Raw genomic sequence first — 12,368 nt, 5'->3', positions numbered from 1 at the left:
CATAAATGGTTTATTCCAAGGTTTACCATGAACTGACAGGAGAGTCTGGGAATGTAACTTTGGACTGTCCAGGTCTCTCTCACACCTTCACGTACTTTTGATACACTGGTGAGTGGGAACCTCACTGTGCTGCCAGTCTCTCTCTACCTGTCCTCACTGAATCCTTTTCACAGCTCTGAATAAAACGTTAGGGATGAGTTGGGTGGTTGTTTGCTATTTGCAGTTTCCCTCTGAACTTCACAAAAGCACAAGGCTCCAGTGGATGAATGGCTTGGGTGCTCAAGCATGGCCCTGCAAAATCTGTTCCATGCATCTCAGAAGGCAGAAGGAGATGCTGTGACTTAAGTGGACATCACTGGATCAGCCATGGTGTGTTCCCTGCTCTCACTGTGCTTCTCCTGTTCCAGGCCTTGCGGAGCTTCAAACTGACAGTCACTGTAGATCCCAAGTATCACCCTAAAATCATTGGGCGGAAGGGAGCGGTGATCACCCAGATACGCACAGAGCATGAGGTCAACATCCAGTTCCCTGACAAGGATGATGAAAGCCAGGTAAGAGATCAGGCACAGTGCAAGGATGGCTAGTGGTTATCTGTGAGCCTCTTCTCGAGAGCTCTGAACTCTCTCCACTGCCTTTGGATAAGGTGGGTGGTGAAGGGGATTAGCAGGGAGAAAGCTTGCTCAGCTGCTTATGAACTTGGTCGTGCATTCACATTCTCTGAAAAAAATCCCTTTACCCAGGATTTTCTCCTGGGAAGCTGAGAAGCCTCAGAGAAAAGGAAAACAATTCTTATCTCACTTGCTTCTCCTGTGTTTTGCTCATGTAGAATGAGTTTGGAGATTGTTTACCCACAGGTGATTGTTTCATTGGATTCTGGTGTGAGTTGTTTTGACTCTTTGGCCAATCAGGGCCAAGCTGTGTCGGGACTCTGGAAAGAGTCACAAGTTTTCATTATTGTCTTTTTAGCATTTAGTAAGTATCTTTTCTGTATTCTTTAGTATAGTATAGTAATCTTTAATATAATATAGTATCATAAAGTAATAAATTAAACTTCTGAGAATGTGTAGTCACATGCATCATTCCTCCCTGCTAATACAATCCTTGGTCTCTCACACATCTCTCCTGGTTCCCCAGGCTCAGGACCAGATCACCATTACTGGCTATGAGAAGAATGCTGAGGCTGCCCGGGATGCCATCATGAAGATTGTGGGCGAGCTGGAGCAGATGGTTTCCGAGGATGTGACTCTGGACCATCGCGTTCACGCACGCATCATCGGAGCACGTGGAAAAGCCATCCGCAAAATCATGGATGAGTTCAAGGTGAGGGCACTGCCACACAGGCCAGGCTGGGCCTGGCCAGCCACGTTCTCCTGTGGAAAGAGCTTGGTGCTGAATGAGGCTCACATCTCACGGTTCTTGTGCCTTGTGCCTGCTCAGCATCTTCAGCTAGAACAGACATGAAAGAAAAGCCAGTGCTGTCCTGCTCACCTTCAACTCCACCAGCATATGAGCAGCATTCCTGGCCCAGGGCACCCTGATATGCCCGGGGCATCTGGGCTGTCTGCACACCATAGTCAGACACCAGCTGAAGCATCCCCACACCACCTCAGCTCTGTGTCATGTTTTTCTGGGAGCCAGGCCAGAAGCTTTTTCTGTTTTGCTGGAGCCCAGACTAAAGTGGAACCTAGAAATGCTTCCTTGGTGCTCTAGATGAGCTCTGCAAGCAGCACTAAGTTCTGTCTCTCTCTGGAGCCCTTTTGTTTGGTTTCTTGCAGACAGGGTCCCAGATGTTTTTGAGAGAGAGGAGGAAGTGTGTATGTCAGCTACTCTGATTGCTGGAAGTGGGCAGCCAGGCCTCTTGCTGGGATGCTGTGCGAGGAGGCTGTCCCCAGACCCCCCAATTCTGGCTTTCCTCTAGGCCACTGTGGATCCCTTTGACTCTGGGAATCACGGTGTATTCTCAGGGCTGTGGATATGGCAAAGTTGGCTGGCTCTGGGAAGGTCAGGGACCTCTGCCCTGACAGCATATGGCATCAGCAGCAGCTTTACTGCAGGGCCAGCACTCAATGTGAATACTGAGGGATGGGATTTTGGAGACTTGCATTTTGGCTGGGCTCAGTTATTGAAACAAACTGGTTCCCAAATGAGCAGCCTTTGGGTTTGGTCCTGTCTTGTTTAGATTTCTGGCACCCATCTGGAAGGCAGGGTGTGAGAGAGCACAGTGCTTGTGCATGGAGTGCACTAGGCCAGCTCTGTAAAGCCATTGTCAGTCAGGATTATTCTGTAGCAGAACACAGAAAGCTCATTGTGCTTTGTGGTGATGGATCAGTGGTAAAAATGCTTGCAGCAGTGTGAGGACATTGTCTGGAAATGCAGCCCCTCTCCTGCCTGTACTGCCCAGAAAACTGAGCCTCTGGGAGTGAGAGCAGCAGGGGCTGCTGGAAATTGGGTCCTTGCTACAGACTGCTCTGCTTTCCTTCACAGGAAACTGGGCAAGCTTTGGGGCCAGCTCTATACCTGCTCACCCCTCAGTGTCTGAGCTGTGGAGATCTAAAACAGACTTGTGGCTGTGAACAGACAGTCATTAGGGCATCAGTGACAGTGATCTGTGATTCCAGTGACAAGGGTCAAGGGGAGTCTCTGGCATTTCAGAGGTGCAGTGTAAGTGTTGTGCTGTTCCTTGTGTTCCAGGTGGATATTCGCTTTCCCCAGAGTGGAGCTCCTGACCCCAACTGTGTGACTGTGACAGGACTCCCTGAGAATGTAGAAGAAGCTATTGATCACATCCTGAACTTGGAGGAGGAATATGTAAGTTCAGCAAATCTGTGATGAGCTTAGCAAGAGCTTCCCCTGCCATAGAGCTAGATGTCTGAACTATGTCCATGAGGTATTTTCTTCCACTGCATCAGAGAAATTGAGCCCTGTTCAGGTGGCTGTGAGCCTCCACTGCAGCTGTCTCTCAAACCAGCTGGACTGTCCCCTCTGTCCAGGAGAGACAGTGAATGAGAATGCTGGGGCACCCCAGGATGTGCATGGTCTTGCCTTGTAGCAACTTGCACCAGTTAAAAGTTGTGGCACTCAGACTAGTGCAGACACCATTTCTGGTCATTGTAGAACAGGCTGGTGAGCTTAAACAGGTTTGCAGTGTGGTGAGATGGAGGGGTGGGCATTGTATTACAGTTTGAGGAGCTATTCAGATCCCCCCTCACTGGTTGTGTTACTGCAGCTTGCAGATGTGGTGGACAACGAGGCAATGCAGGTGTACATGAAGCCCTCCTCACATGAAGAGTCCAAGGCCCCATCCAAGGGCTTTGTGGTGAGAGATGCCCCCTGGGCCACTGTCAACAACGAGAAGGTGAGTGCTGCTTGTGCTGCAGGCTGGGGGCACAGAGCCTGGGGACACTTGTGTCTGTGCTGGAGACACAGCACTCTCTCTCTGGTGACAGAGAAAGCAACTTTTAGCTGCTCTTTGTGGCCTGAGCACAGGCCTGGGCTCTCCTGTCCAGCTTTCAAAGCACTTCCCAGTGTCTTGTCAGTGTGGGGCAGTTGGGCAATGGGGGATCCTTACCAGAAAGTGTCCTTCCAGGCTGTGTTATTTGTAGGGGTAGGGGTAGGGCCTGGGACTTGAGACTCATGCTGCAGCACAGAACTGGCTCAGTGTTTGCAGCTCCGAGTTGGGACATGTGGCAGCTCACCCTCAGCTGCCCCAGTGCTGCTGCAGGGCTGGCCTGACCCTGCTCCAGTTCCCCAGTTACTGAGCTGGGATCCTTGGAGCCCTTTGCACCTTATCTGCACCCTCCTCAATGTCACCTCTAGATGTCCTGGGGCCACAACGATCCTTTTTGTCCCTTCCACATTGTTTCTCCTCCTGGGATATCAACGATGCTGCTTAGCTCAGGGCCTCACCATATAAGTTCACAGCAGGGCAGGAGCTTAACTTGTTCCCTTTTTGTTTGCTCTAGGCCCCTGATATGAGCAGTTCTGAAGACTTCCCCAGCTTTGGGGCTCAAGTGGCCCCCAAGACTCTTCCCTGGGGACCCAAACGATAATGACCTGGAAGCAGAAACTCCTCCAGCCCGCTGACCTGACACTAACCTGCCACAAATACTTCCTGTCTGAAATCTGACCCAGCGGCTGGAGCACAAATCAATTGTCCCAAGAGGTCTCCTAATGGTGTCTGGAGTGCTAGACCCCATCCTGCTCCCCTCAGCTATCACCGTGTCTAGGACCTACCCTCATCTCTTGATGGATATTCTTTCCTCCTTTGGAACAAGACTTCCACTCAGATTCAAACACTAAATGTGTGTGTTTTTGTTAGAAACTTCATAATTGACTCCAAGTGGCTAAGATTTGCAGCTTCCCAAGCGCTAGCAGAGCAATCTGCTCTCTTGAGCATGTCTGACTAGGCATTCTCGCCTTCATTAGGAGACCTCCTTTACTGTGGCTAGGAATCTACTTCCTGTCTCATGACCTCAGGAAATAAATTTCCTTGACTTTCTAAAGCCAAAACGTTTGCCCTCTTTCCTTTGTGTTTATCCCAGGCCTTACCTTACCTTTGTAGAGTGCAATCAACTTTTTTTCCTTTTAACTGCCAAAAATTCATTTAATGCTGATAGCTGACTGTGGGGAGAGAGCTTCAAATAATCTATAAGGTCAGAAACCTGCTTTTTAAAGAAACAAAACCTTCAATAGGCTGTAGAGACACCAGAGATGGAAGGGGCCAGAACAACGTATGGCTACCCTGGTCAGGAAAGCGCCTGTGAGCGCAGCGAGCGCGCGTCCCTGCGCCACACCAAGCACAGCCCCAGCCTGCACACTTGACCAGTCTTCCAGTGCTTGATGACAGCCCCTGCTCCTTGTTCCCCCTTCCCAGCAGTGTGAGCAGGCAGGAGAGCCAGCACACGGCAGCGTGGCCGGATGGGACAGGTTTGGCTGGGCCGAGGTGGCTGCAGTGGCCTGGCTCAGGAGCAGCTGGTGGGATGCACAGCCTGCAGAAGCTGTAGCTGGCTGTTAGTGCTGCAGCAGCTCGGCCTGAGCGGCAGTCACAGCGCTCCTGTTGCCTTCTTTCTACCTCAAACAGCAGTATGGTGGGGGCAGTCGATGGTGGTGGCTTAGCAGCTGCTCCAGCTGTCACCTGGGCAGCTGTAGCAGAAGCGTGGAGGAGAAGCAAGAGGAGCCTTGTGTCTCCGCACAGCTGGAAGAGCTGCTCCAGAGGGAAGCAGAGCTTGGTGGTGCTGAGGCAGGCTGTGAATTGTAGGACTGCATGCTGAGCTAGCACAGGGCTTGGCCCCAGGGCCGTGGCTGCAGCTGTGCCGTAGCCCTGGGCTGCAGAGGTTGTGTGAGCCAGGCTTCTGCTCCGACAGCACTGGGGGTTGATGTGTGTGCTGAGCCCTCCTGAGACCTCCATCATGTGGTAGAGGGTGATCCATAATCTGTACCTGGGGCCTTTTGCACCTAGGCCTTGCCACAGCTTGCTCAAAGGGTGTTGTCTGAGCTCCTCCGGCAAGTAAGAGGGAAGCCATGTCTTCATGGAGGGAGGCATGTAGCACGGGCTTTTTGTGTGCCCCCACTTCCCTGCATTGGTCCTACAGAGCTTGTAGTCTGAGCCATTCTTCTGTCCCAGCTGCTTCAGCTCTTGGACAAGCAGGAGTCCCCAGCCTCTCTTGTCTAGTGCTACTGACAGAGCACAAGTGTGGCAGGCTGAGCCCAGCTGCCTTGCCTCTCCCTCTGTGGGACAGGCCGAACACGCCGATGCTTTTCCTTCCAGCTCTTCTTGGCAGAGACTGCTATGCAGAAGTCAAACCAAAACCTCACAGTGCTCTCCTTTAGTCTGAGAACCAGGTGAAACAGACCATGGCCCGTTGTGGGGTGCCTGGTTGCCCCTGAAGGACAGGGTGGCCTCGCCTCCAGCACGGGAGAAGGGGAACTAGGGTGGTACCTTGCCATCTGCGTCTGTCAGAAAATGGTTAATACCCTGTAGCTTAGGTCTGCCCTGCATCACCAAGCCTATCGCCCCCTCCTCCTCTTTATTCCCCCGTGCCCTCACCAGTTGCACAGCAAGGCTTGAGTTACATCCAGGGCACCCACTGCCTTGGGCTCATGCCCCACAGCCCAACTTTCCACTCTAAAGAAGGTCATGAAGTGATTGTACCTAGTACTGTCCCCCCAGCACCCTCCTTCCGCAGCAGACTGTGGCATGTGTCCATTTCTTCTCTTTGACGTCTTCCATATTGTACGTTTCCATAGCAATGATCCCTTGGCCTTAACTTTGGAATTTGGAGACTATATGCAAACATGTAAAAAGGCTCATGAGTATGGATGACACTGGAATTTTATAAATTCTAAAATAAAACCTGAAACAGCTTGGAGTGTGGTGGATATTATTTCTGCTGGTGGGGTGAGATCCAAGACAGCCTATGCTGGGCTGGGTTTGGCCAGGGATTTAAGGACTTCAAGTTTGCACATCTGAGTCTTTGCTGTGGCCTTGCCCTTCAAGGGGTGGGACTCACATGGCAAGTGGTGGGTCCAAGGAAAGGGGTGGGGGCTTTGCCCTCCCAGTAGGGAAACAAACCTGCTTACCTCCAGGCTGCTGGTGCCAGGGATGCTGCTGGTGTAAGGGAGGAAGGGCAGGCATCAGCCATGGTCCCTCTTGCTCAGCTACTCCACAGCCAGAGCCTCTTTGGCCAGGTACTGTTCACACTTCATCTTAAACCTCAGGATGTCAGGTACCAGCCATGCAATCACACATCCAGTAAGGAAACACAGATGCTGGAAGTCAATGGGAGGTGTGGGGTGGCTGCTGTGGTGAGTCCACACCCTGGGCCACCCCGTTGGGCTCAGCAGCTGGTACCTCAAAGGTGATGATGAAACCCGAGCACATGGCCAGCAGCTGCCAGTCAGTGAAGGGCTGGCTGCCATCCTGGTCCCTGAATGCTCTGTAACTCAGGGAGCAAAGTGCAGCAGGTGCACACTGAACTCCCCAGCATTCCTCCTGCTCCCAGGCTGGCGTGCCAGAGCACAGCAGAGCCAGCCCTCAGCCAGCTTCTGCTGGGACCCGAGTCTCACAGGTAACCCAGCCCTGCTGGAGTTTATTTTTCACAAAAGCCCCTCTCTCCCTCCACCACAGTGTCCAGTGACCCTCCCCACGCCCCTGCACGCAGACACGTCCAGCCACACTCAGCCCTGGCACGAGTGAGGGCCCCCAGCACCTCAAGGAAGTGGGTGGAGGACGTGGACCTGGCTAGAAGTCGCTCTGCTAAAGAAAATGTTTGCTGTGGCAGAGGCAGAGAAAGGCAAAATCCCGGCCTAAGGAAGGAGGAGCCAGCCGAGGCAGGAGCTCCCACCTGCATGGGCTTTGCTCTGCAGGACAGAGTCCTGTGGTGTGTGCACCAAGGTGCAGTTCAGGTGCAGGCTGTGGATGTACCTGTAGTATGCACGGGGCAGAAAATCAGAGGTGAAGGCTATGAGGAAGGCCTGGAAGCAGGGAGCTGTGCTGCAGCAGATCCCGCAGCTGGGGGACACCCCATCCCCACCCTCCTTCATGCCCTGTGCTTCTGGGGTGGTTTTCTGTCTCTCCTTGCCCTCAGCCTGGCAAACCAGACATGACACTGGACTGGGACAGCAGAGATCTGTTCTCTTCTTCAGTTATTGCCAAACAAGGCCCAGAGCATGGCAGCTGCCCACTGCCCATGGCTGGAGCTGCACCTTCTGCACAGGCAGACCCACCCCAGCCACTGCTGCTCCCCTCATCATGCTGCATCCTGCAACACCCAAACAAGTTCAACACCCAAACCCATTCCCTTACTCCACCTGCAGCCCCGTCACTCCCCAATGCCCAGGCGAGTGCTGGCCTGCAGGGTGGAGAGCCAGGTGCCAGTGCCCCATGCCCTCTCAGACACAGGCTGCTGGTGGTCACAGATGCACTTGTGGGCATCCAGGAGATCTCCACACTGCTGCTGAGCAGGGTGAAGAGAGTTGCCAGGGGACAGGCTGCCATAAATATGGTGCTGAAGCCAAACTGCAGGACTAGGAGGAAGAGGAGGAAGAGGAGCAGGGAGGGACGGACAGAGATGACAGCATCAACTGCAGCATCTCACAGCCCCATCCTGTGGGGAGTGGGGCAGCCCTTCTCCCTCCAGCCCCTGCCGGCTGCTCAGCGTGCAAGCTCCTTCCTCCGGGGGACTCCTGCAGTTTCCTGCCTCTCCACACCAGCTTTCTCTCTCGCAGCACCCCTCAGCACTCCCCAGCCCGAGGCCAGTCCCCATCCATCCCCAGGAATTCACCAAGCAGCCCTTTGAACCCCAGCAGCTGGTGGCCCACAGCCCTGTGTGCCTGCTCCACCAGGGCTGACTCCCCCTCCTCAGCCTCCTTGGTTGAGAGGAGCTTCTGCTTTTGCCACCAGCACTTCAGCTCTCTGGAGGAACCAAAGAAGGGCCACCATGTCCTCTGCTACTGAACATGCCCTTGGCATCCTGTGTGAGCTCAGGGATGTGTGACAGCCCTGACAAGCCAGGGCACACTCACAGGATGGCCACCTCCTGCATGTTGGTGCTCATCTGCTTCCCCACCATGATAGGCAGCAGCTCCTGTGCCAGCTCCGTGGGGCATCTCCTTGGGCTGCCCTGAGGGGACAGTGGGACATCTCCTTGGGCCGCCCTGAGGGGACAGTGGAGCTCACACTTGGGCTGCCCTGAGGGGACAGTGGGACATCCCCTTGGGCCGCCCTGAGGGGACAGTGCGGCTCCCCCTTGGGCCGCCCTCAGGGGACAGTGGGGCTCCCCCTTGGGCTGCCCTGAGGGGACAGTGGGGCTCCCCCTTGGGCTGCCCTGAGGGGACAGTGGGGCTCACACTTGGGCCGCCATGAGGGGACAGTGGGGCTCACACTTGGGCTGCCCTGAGGGGACAGTGGGGCTCCCCCTTGGGCTGCCCTGCGGCGACAGTGGGGCTCACACTTGGGCTGCCCTGAGGGGACAGCAGGGCCCTCAGCCTGCTGAGAGTTAAACAAAATGTTTGCTGTGGCACCCCGAGCATGGGAAGGCATTCCCACAGCCCACACAGCTGGGAAGGCCGGTGCAGGGGCTGCTCGCTTGTAGCAGCGTGTGGCTACAATGAGATCGCATCCAGGGAGGCCACAACCCTTCAGCGACAGCAGAGGAAACAGACGAGACAAGTCTCGTCGTCATTTAGGCCGGGAGTCCATTTTATTAATTTTATTTCCCCCTCACGCCGTGTCGGGGGCGGGAGCAGGAGGCCCGGGAGCCCGAGCAGAGCCCCGGAGAGCCGAGGGCAGAGAGAAACGAGAGCAAAGCCGACCCGGGGCCGGGCTTTTATCAGGTGTCCCATGGGAGGAGTCTTAAACTCAGATTAACCTCCTCAGAACACGAATGCTCCGCACTGCTCTGTCCCACCTGGCACTCAGCCCCTCACCGGGGATCCCCTGAAGGCTCAGGGAGTCTGTGGGACAGCCGAGAAAGCTGCAGGAGCCAGGGCAGGGTTGTGAGGGGACAGCCCAGGCTCTGAGCCCGGGAGTGCACCCAGAGCAGCCCCGGGGAAAGAAGGGCTCCTCTGGTTCACATAGAGCCTCTTCCAGTTTGCCAAGGGGGGACAAAAGGGCTGATGATGGGTCCCAGACTGGGGGAAAAAATCTTACCTTGACTATTTCCTACAGGGATCAGTTAACCCCCAGCCAGCTGGCACTGCCTCAGTCCCAGGCATCCTGTGGCCACCTGGGTGCTCCCACTCTCTGCTGGGACAGTCCCCCCAACACAGTGCCCCTTGCCCATGTGGCAGCAGCACTCCCCTGTCCTTTAGCCCTGCCCAAGGGCCCAGGAACCTGCTCCTCAGGAGCCAGGGAGAGAGGGGATGGGGCTCTGGAGGAGAAGCTCAGAATCCAAATGAAATCCTGTTGGGGAAGATGAAACAGGAAAGCCTTACAAATATGATTGTCTGGCAAAAGATTTTGAGAATATAGAAACTATAAGCAAGATTGAAATGAAAGCAAGCTTTGAGATCCCTCAGTTACTGAACAATGGGAAAACAATGGTGTGGCCAGCTGAGGGTGATCCCCTTTTGATGGAACAACACCCTCTGCTTGCAGACAGATCAAGGGTCAGAGCAGACCCTGCCAGCTTGGCAGAAGGGGCCCAAAGAGGAGTTTTTAGGGTTTAAAATGTAACACAGTATGGTAATGTAATGATTCTTATAGGCTGTATGGAAATGCTATAGGATTTGTATCTTGTACTAGATTGGTTAGTGAGAATCAGAATATTCAACACAGAAGAAGATTTATGGTATTGTAACGGGAACCTTGCTCTCTTGCCCTTTTATGCTCTTACCCTTTTACTCTCTTATGCATTTGCTCTCTTTCCCTCTCATCCTCTCTCCCCCTCTCTTCTCTCAGTCCTGCTCTGAGCTGTGCCTGGCAGCTCCCCAGCAGGGCCCTGCACCCAGGCCCTTTGCAATAAACCCCAAATTCCTGACCTGGCTGCAGGGATCTCTCGTCTCTGTCTGTCCCGACCATCCTACCCCCTTGGTTCCTACAAAGTCCCACAGCTGTCCATGGGACAAGAGTGCTGGCTGGGGGTCTCTGGGTCCCCTGGAAAGCAAGGAGGCTGCAAACCCTATCAGAGCCCCACAGAAATGCAGCTGCTCATGCAGAGGGGCACACCCAGGAGCTCTGGGGCACTGTCCCCTTCCCCTGCAAGCTTGGGAACCTCAGCCCCTCACCTGCAGAGGCACCCAGAGCTGGAGCTGCTGCTCAGAAGCAGGGCAGGCTGCAGGGTACATTCAGCACCACCTTCTTCTCCAGATGAGTCATGGGCTGTGGGGACAAGGTGGCTCCAGCAGAGATAAAAGATAAGGCTGCTGGCACCTGTACCTGTCTGTGTGGGCAGCACTGGGGTGACTGTGCTGGTGTGGATCAGCCTGGCAGAGCTGACCCAGGAGATGAGCACAAGCACATCACAACCCTGCTCCATTCCTGCAGGAGGCCCCCATGGCAGGGCACATCCTCCCCTGGATCCAACAATCCACAAATCATTTACCACAAGGGGATGGAAATCTGGAGTCAGATCTCTGGGTACCTTTTCTATGTGTATCCCAGCAGAGTGAAGCTTGTTCAGAAGTTTCTTCCTCCAGGTCCTGTGGATGGCAGCAGATCTCTCCTGCAAATCCCTGTTCTCAGTGTCCTGCTGCCAGCTCAGCTCCTGGGGGATGGTTTCCCACACCAGGACCAAGCCTGAGGCAAGGAAAGGGATCTCATGATGGAACCCAAAGCCATGTTTGTCCTGCATGTCTCCCTCCTCCAGGACTTTGTGCTCTTGTGGGACTGGGCACTTTCTGGTGAGTGAAACAAAGAGCTGGGGGAAGGCTGTGCCTGCTCTGGAGAGGGCTCCAGCCACTTCACTTGGGTGTTCCTAGCAAGGGAAGCAAGAAGCTGGGAGAGTTGATTAACATGACTGAGGACTGCAGCTGTCCCGTGGAAGGAAGGGAAGGACTGGAGCACCTGAGTAGGGTGAGTAGGATGAGTAGGGTAAGGTGAGTAGGGGGAGTAGGGGGAGTAGGATGGTGTCTGCCAGGGCTTGGGGGTCCCGTGCCCTCTGAACATGATGTATGGACCAGCTGCCAGCTCCAGCCATGGAGCACTGGGGCTTTTCCTGTGCTCCTCAGCCTAGCAGACCCTCTCCTGCCCCAGCCTCCTCTCCAGGATGGAAAGGAGTCAAACTCCAAGCCAAGCCTTTCCCCTCATCTATCCTTGTGCAGCTGTTGCTGAAAACATTGGCCATGCTCCTCTTGTCCAGGACTGCAATTCCAGGTGTGTTATCCAGGCGGGGCAGAGCCTGGGACAGGAGGAGGAGGAGGGTGGATGTGAATGGTGCGGGCACATTCCCCATTTGGAAACGCCTTCCTCCAAGCAGCCGGGAGGAGGCCCTGCCTTTGTTTGAGCTGGAGGAGGGGGCCTGGGTGGCCCTGAGCAAAGAGGGCTCGGGGGGGACTCAGGGAGAGGCAGCGAGAGGGAGCAGCTCCCCCTCAAACCCTGGAGGGGCTGGGGCCCGGCCAAGGCACCGGGATCTGGGGGCACCAGGGAAGATTTAGGCACTGTGTTCACCTCACACCTACAAGAACATGATTTATGCTGGTTTGTACAACTGTGGGGACAATCCCAGCTGGGTGCTGCCAGCCATGGAGCAATGTGGGGGTACAGCAGCCCCAGAGTAACTGAGACACTGCTGCTTTTACAGCCCCCAGGGAGAGCTTGTGGCACTCTGAGGGACTCAAAGCAACTCAGCACATTCCCAGTTCAGTGACATGGAGGGGTGCAGCCCCCCAGCCAAGCCCAGTCACCCCACCAGCTCCACAGCATCACAATC

General features: G+C 54.8%; 1 protein-coding gene across 3 annotated transcripts in view; it reads left to right on the top strand.

Moving 5' to 3' along the window:
- Positions 1-6,363, top strand: part of HDLBP (high density lipoprotein binding protein) — a 39,090-nt gene extending 32,727 nt beyond the window's left edge. For all 3 annotated transcript variants that reach the window (XM_054638861.2, XM_077183710.1, XM_054638862.2), the window contains exons 24-28: positions 408-551; positions 1,135-1,320; positions 2,692-2,808; positions 3,227-3,355; positions 3,963-6,363. In XM_054638861.2, the coding sequence (XP_054494836.1) occupies positions 408-551; positions 1,135-1,320; positions 2,692-2,808; positions 3,227-3,355; positions 3,963-4,049 (663 nt within the window). In that variant the 3' untranslated portion in view covers positions 4,050-6,363. The remainder of the gene's footprint in view (positions 1-407; positions 552-1,134; positions 1,321-2,691; positions 2,809-3,226; positions 3,356-3,962) is intronic.
- The last annotated feature ends 6,005 nt before the right edge of the window (positions 6,364-12,368 follow it).

Source organism: Agelaius phoeniceus, chromosome 10 (genome assembly GCF_051311805.1).
Source record: "Agelaius phoeniceus isolate bAgePho1 chromosome 10, bAgePho1.hap1, whole genome shotgun sequence".
NCBI classification, from domain to species: Eukaryota; Metazoa; Chordata; class Aves; order Passeriformes; family Icteridae; genus Agelaius; species Agelaius phoeniceus.
The sequence above is the reverse complement of the archived record's forward strand: the minus strand, read 5'-3'. Positions and strand labels throughout refer to the sequence as shown.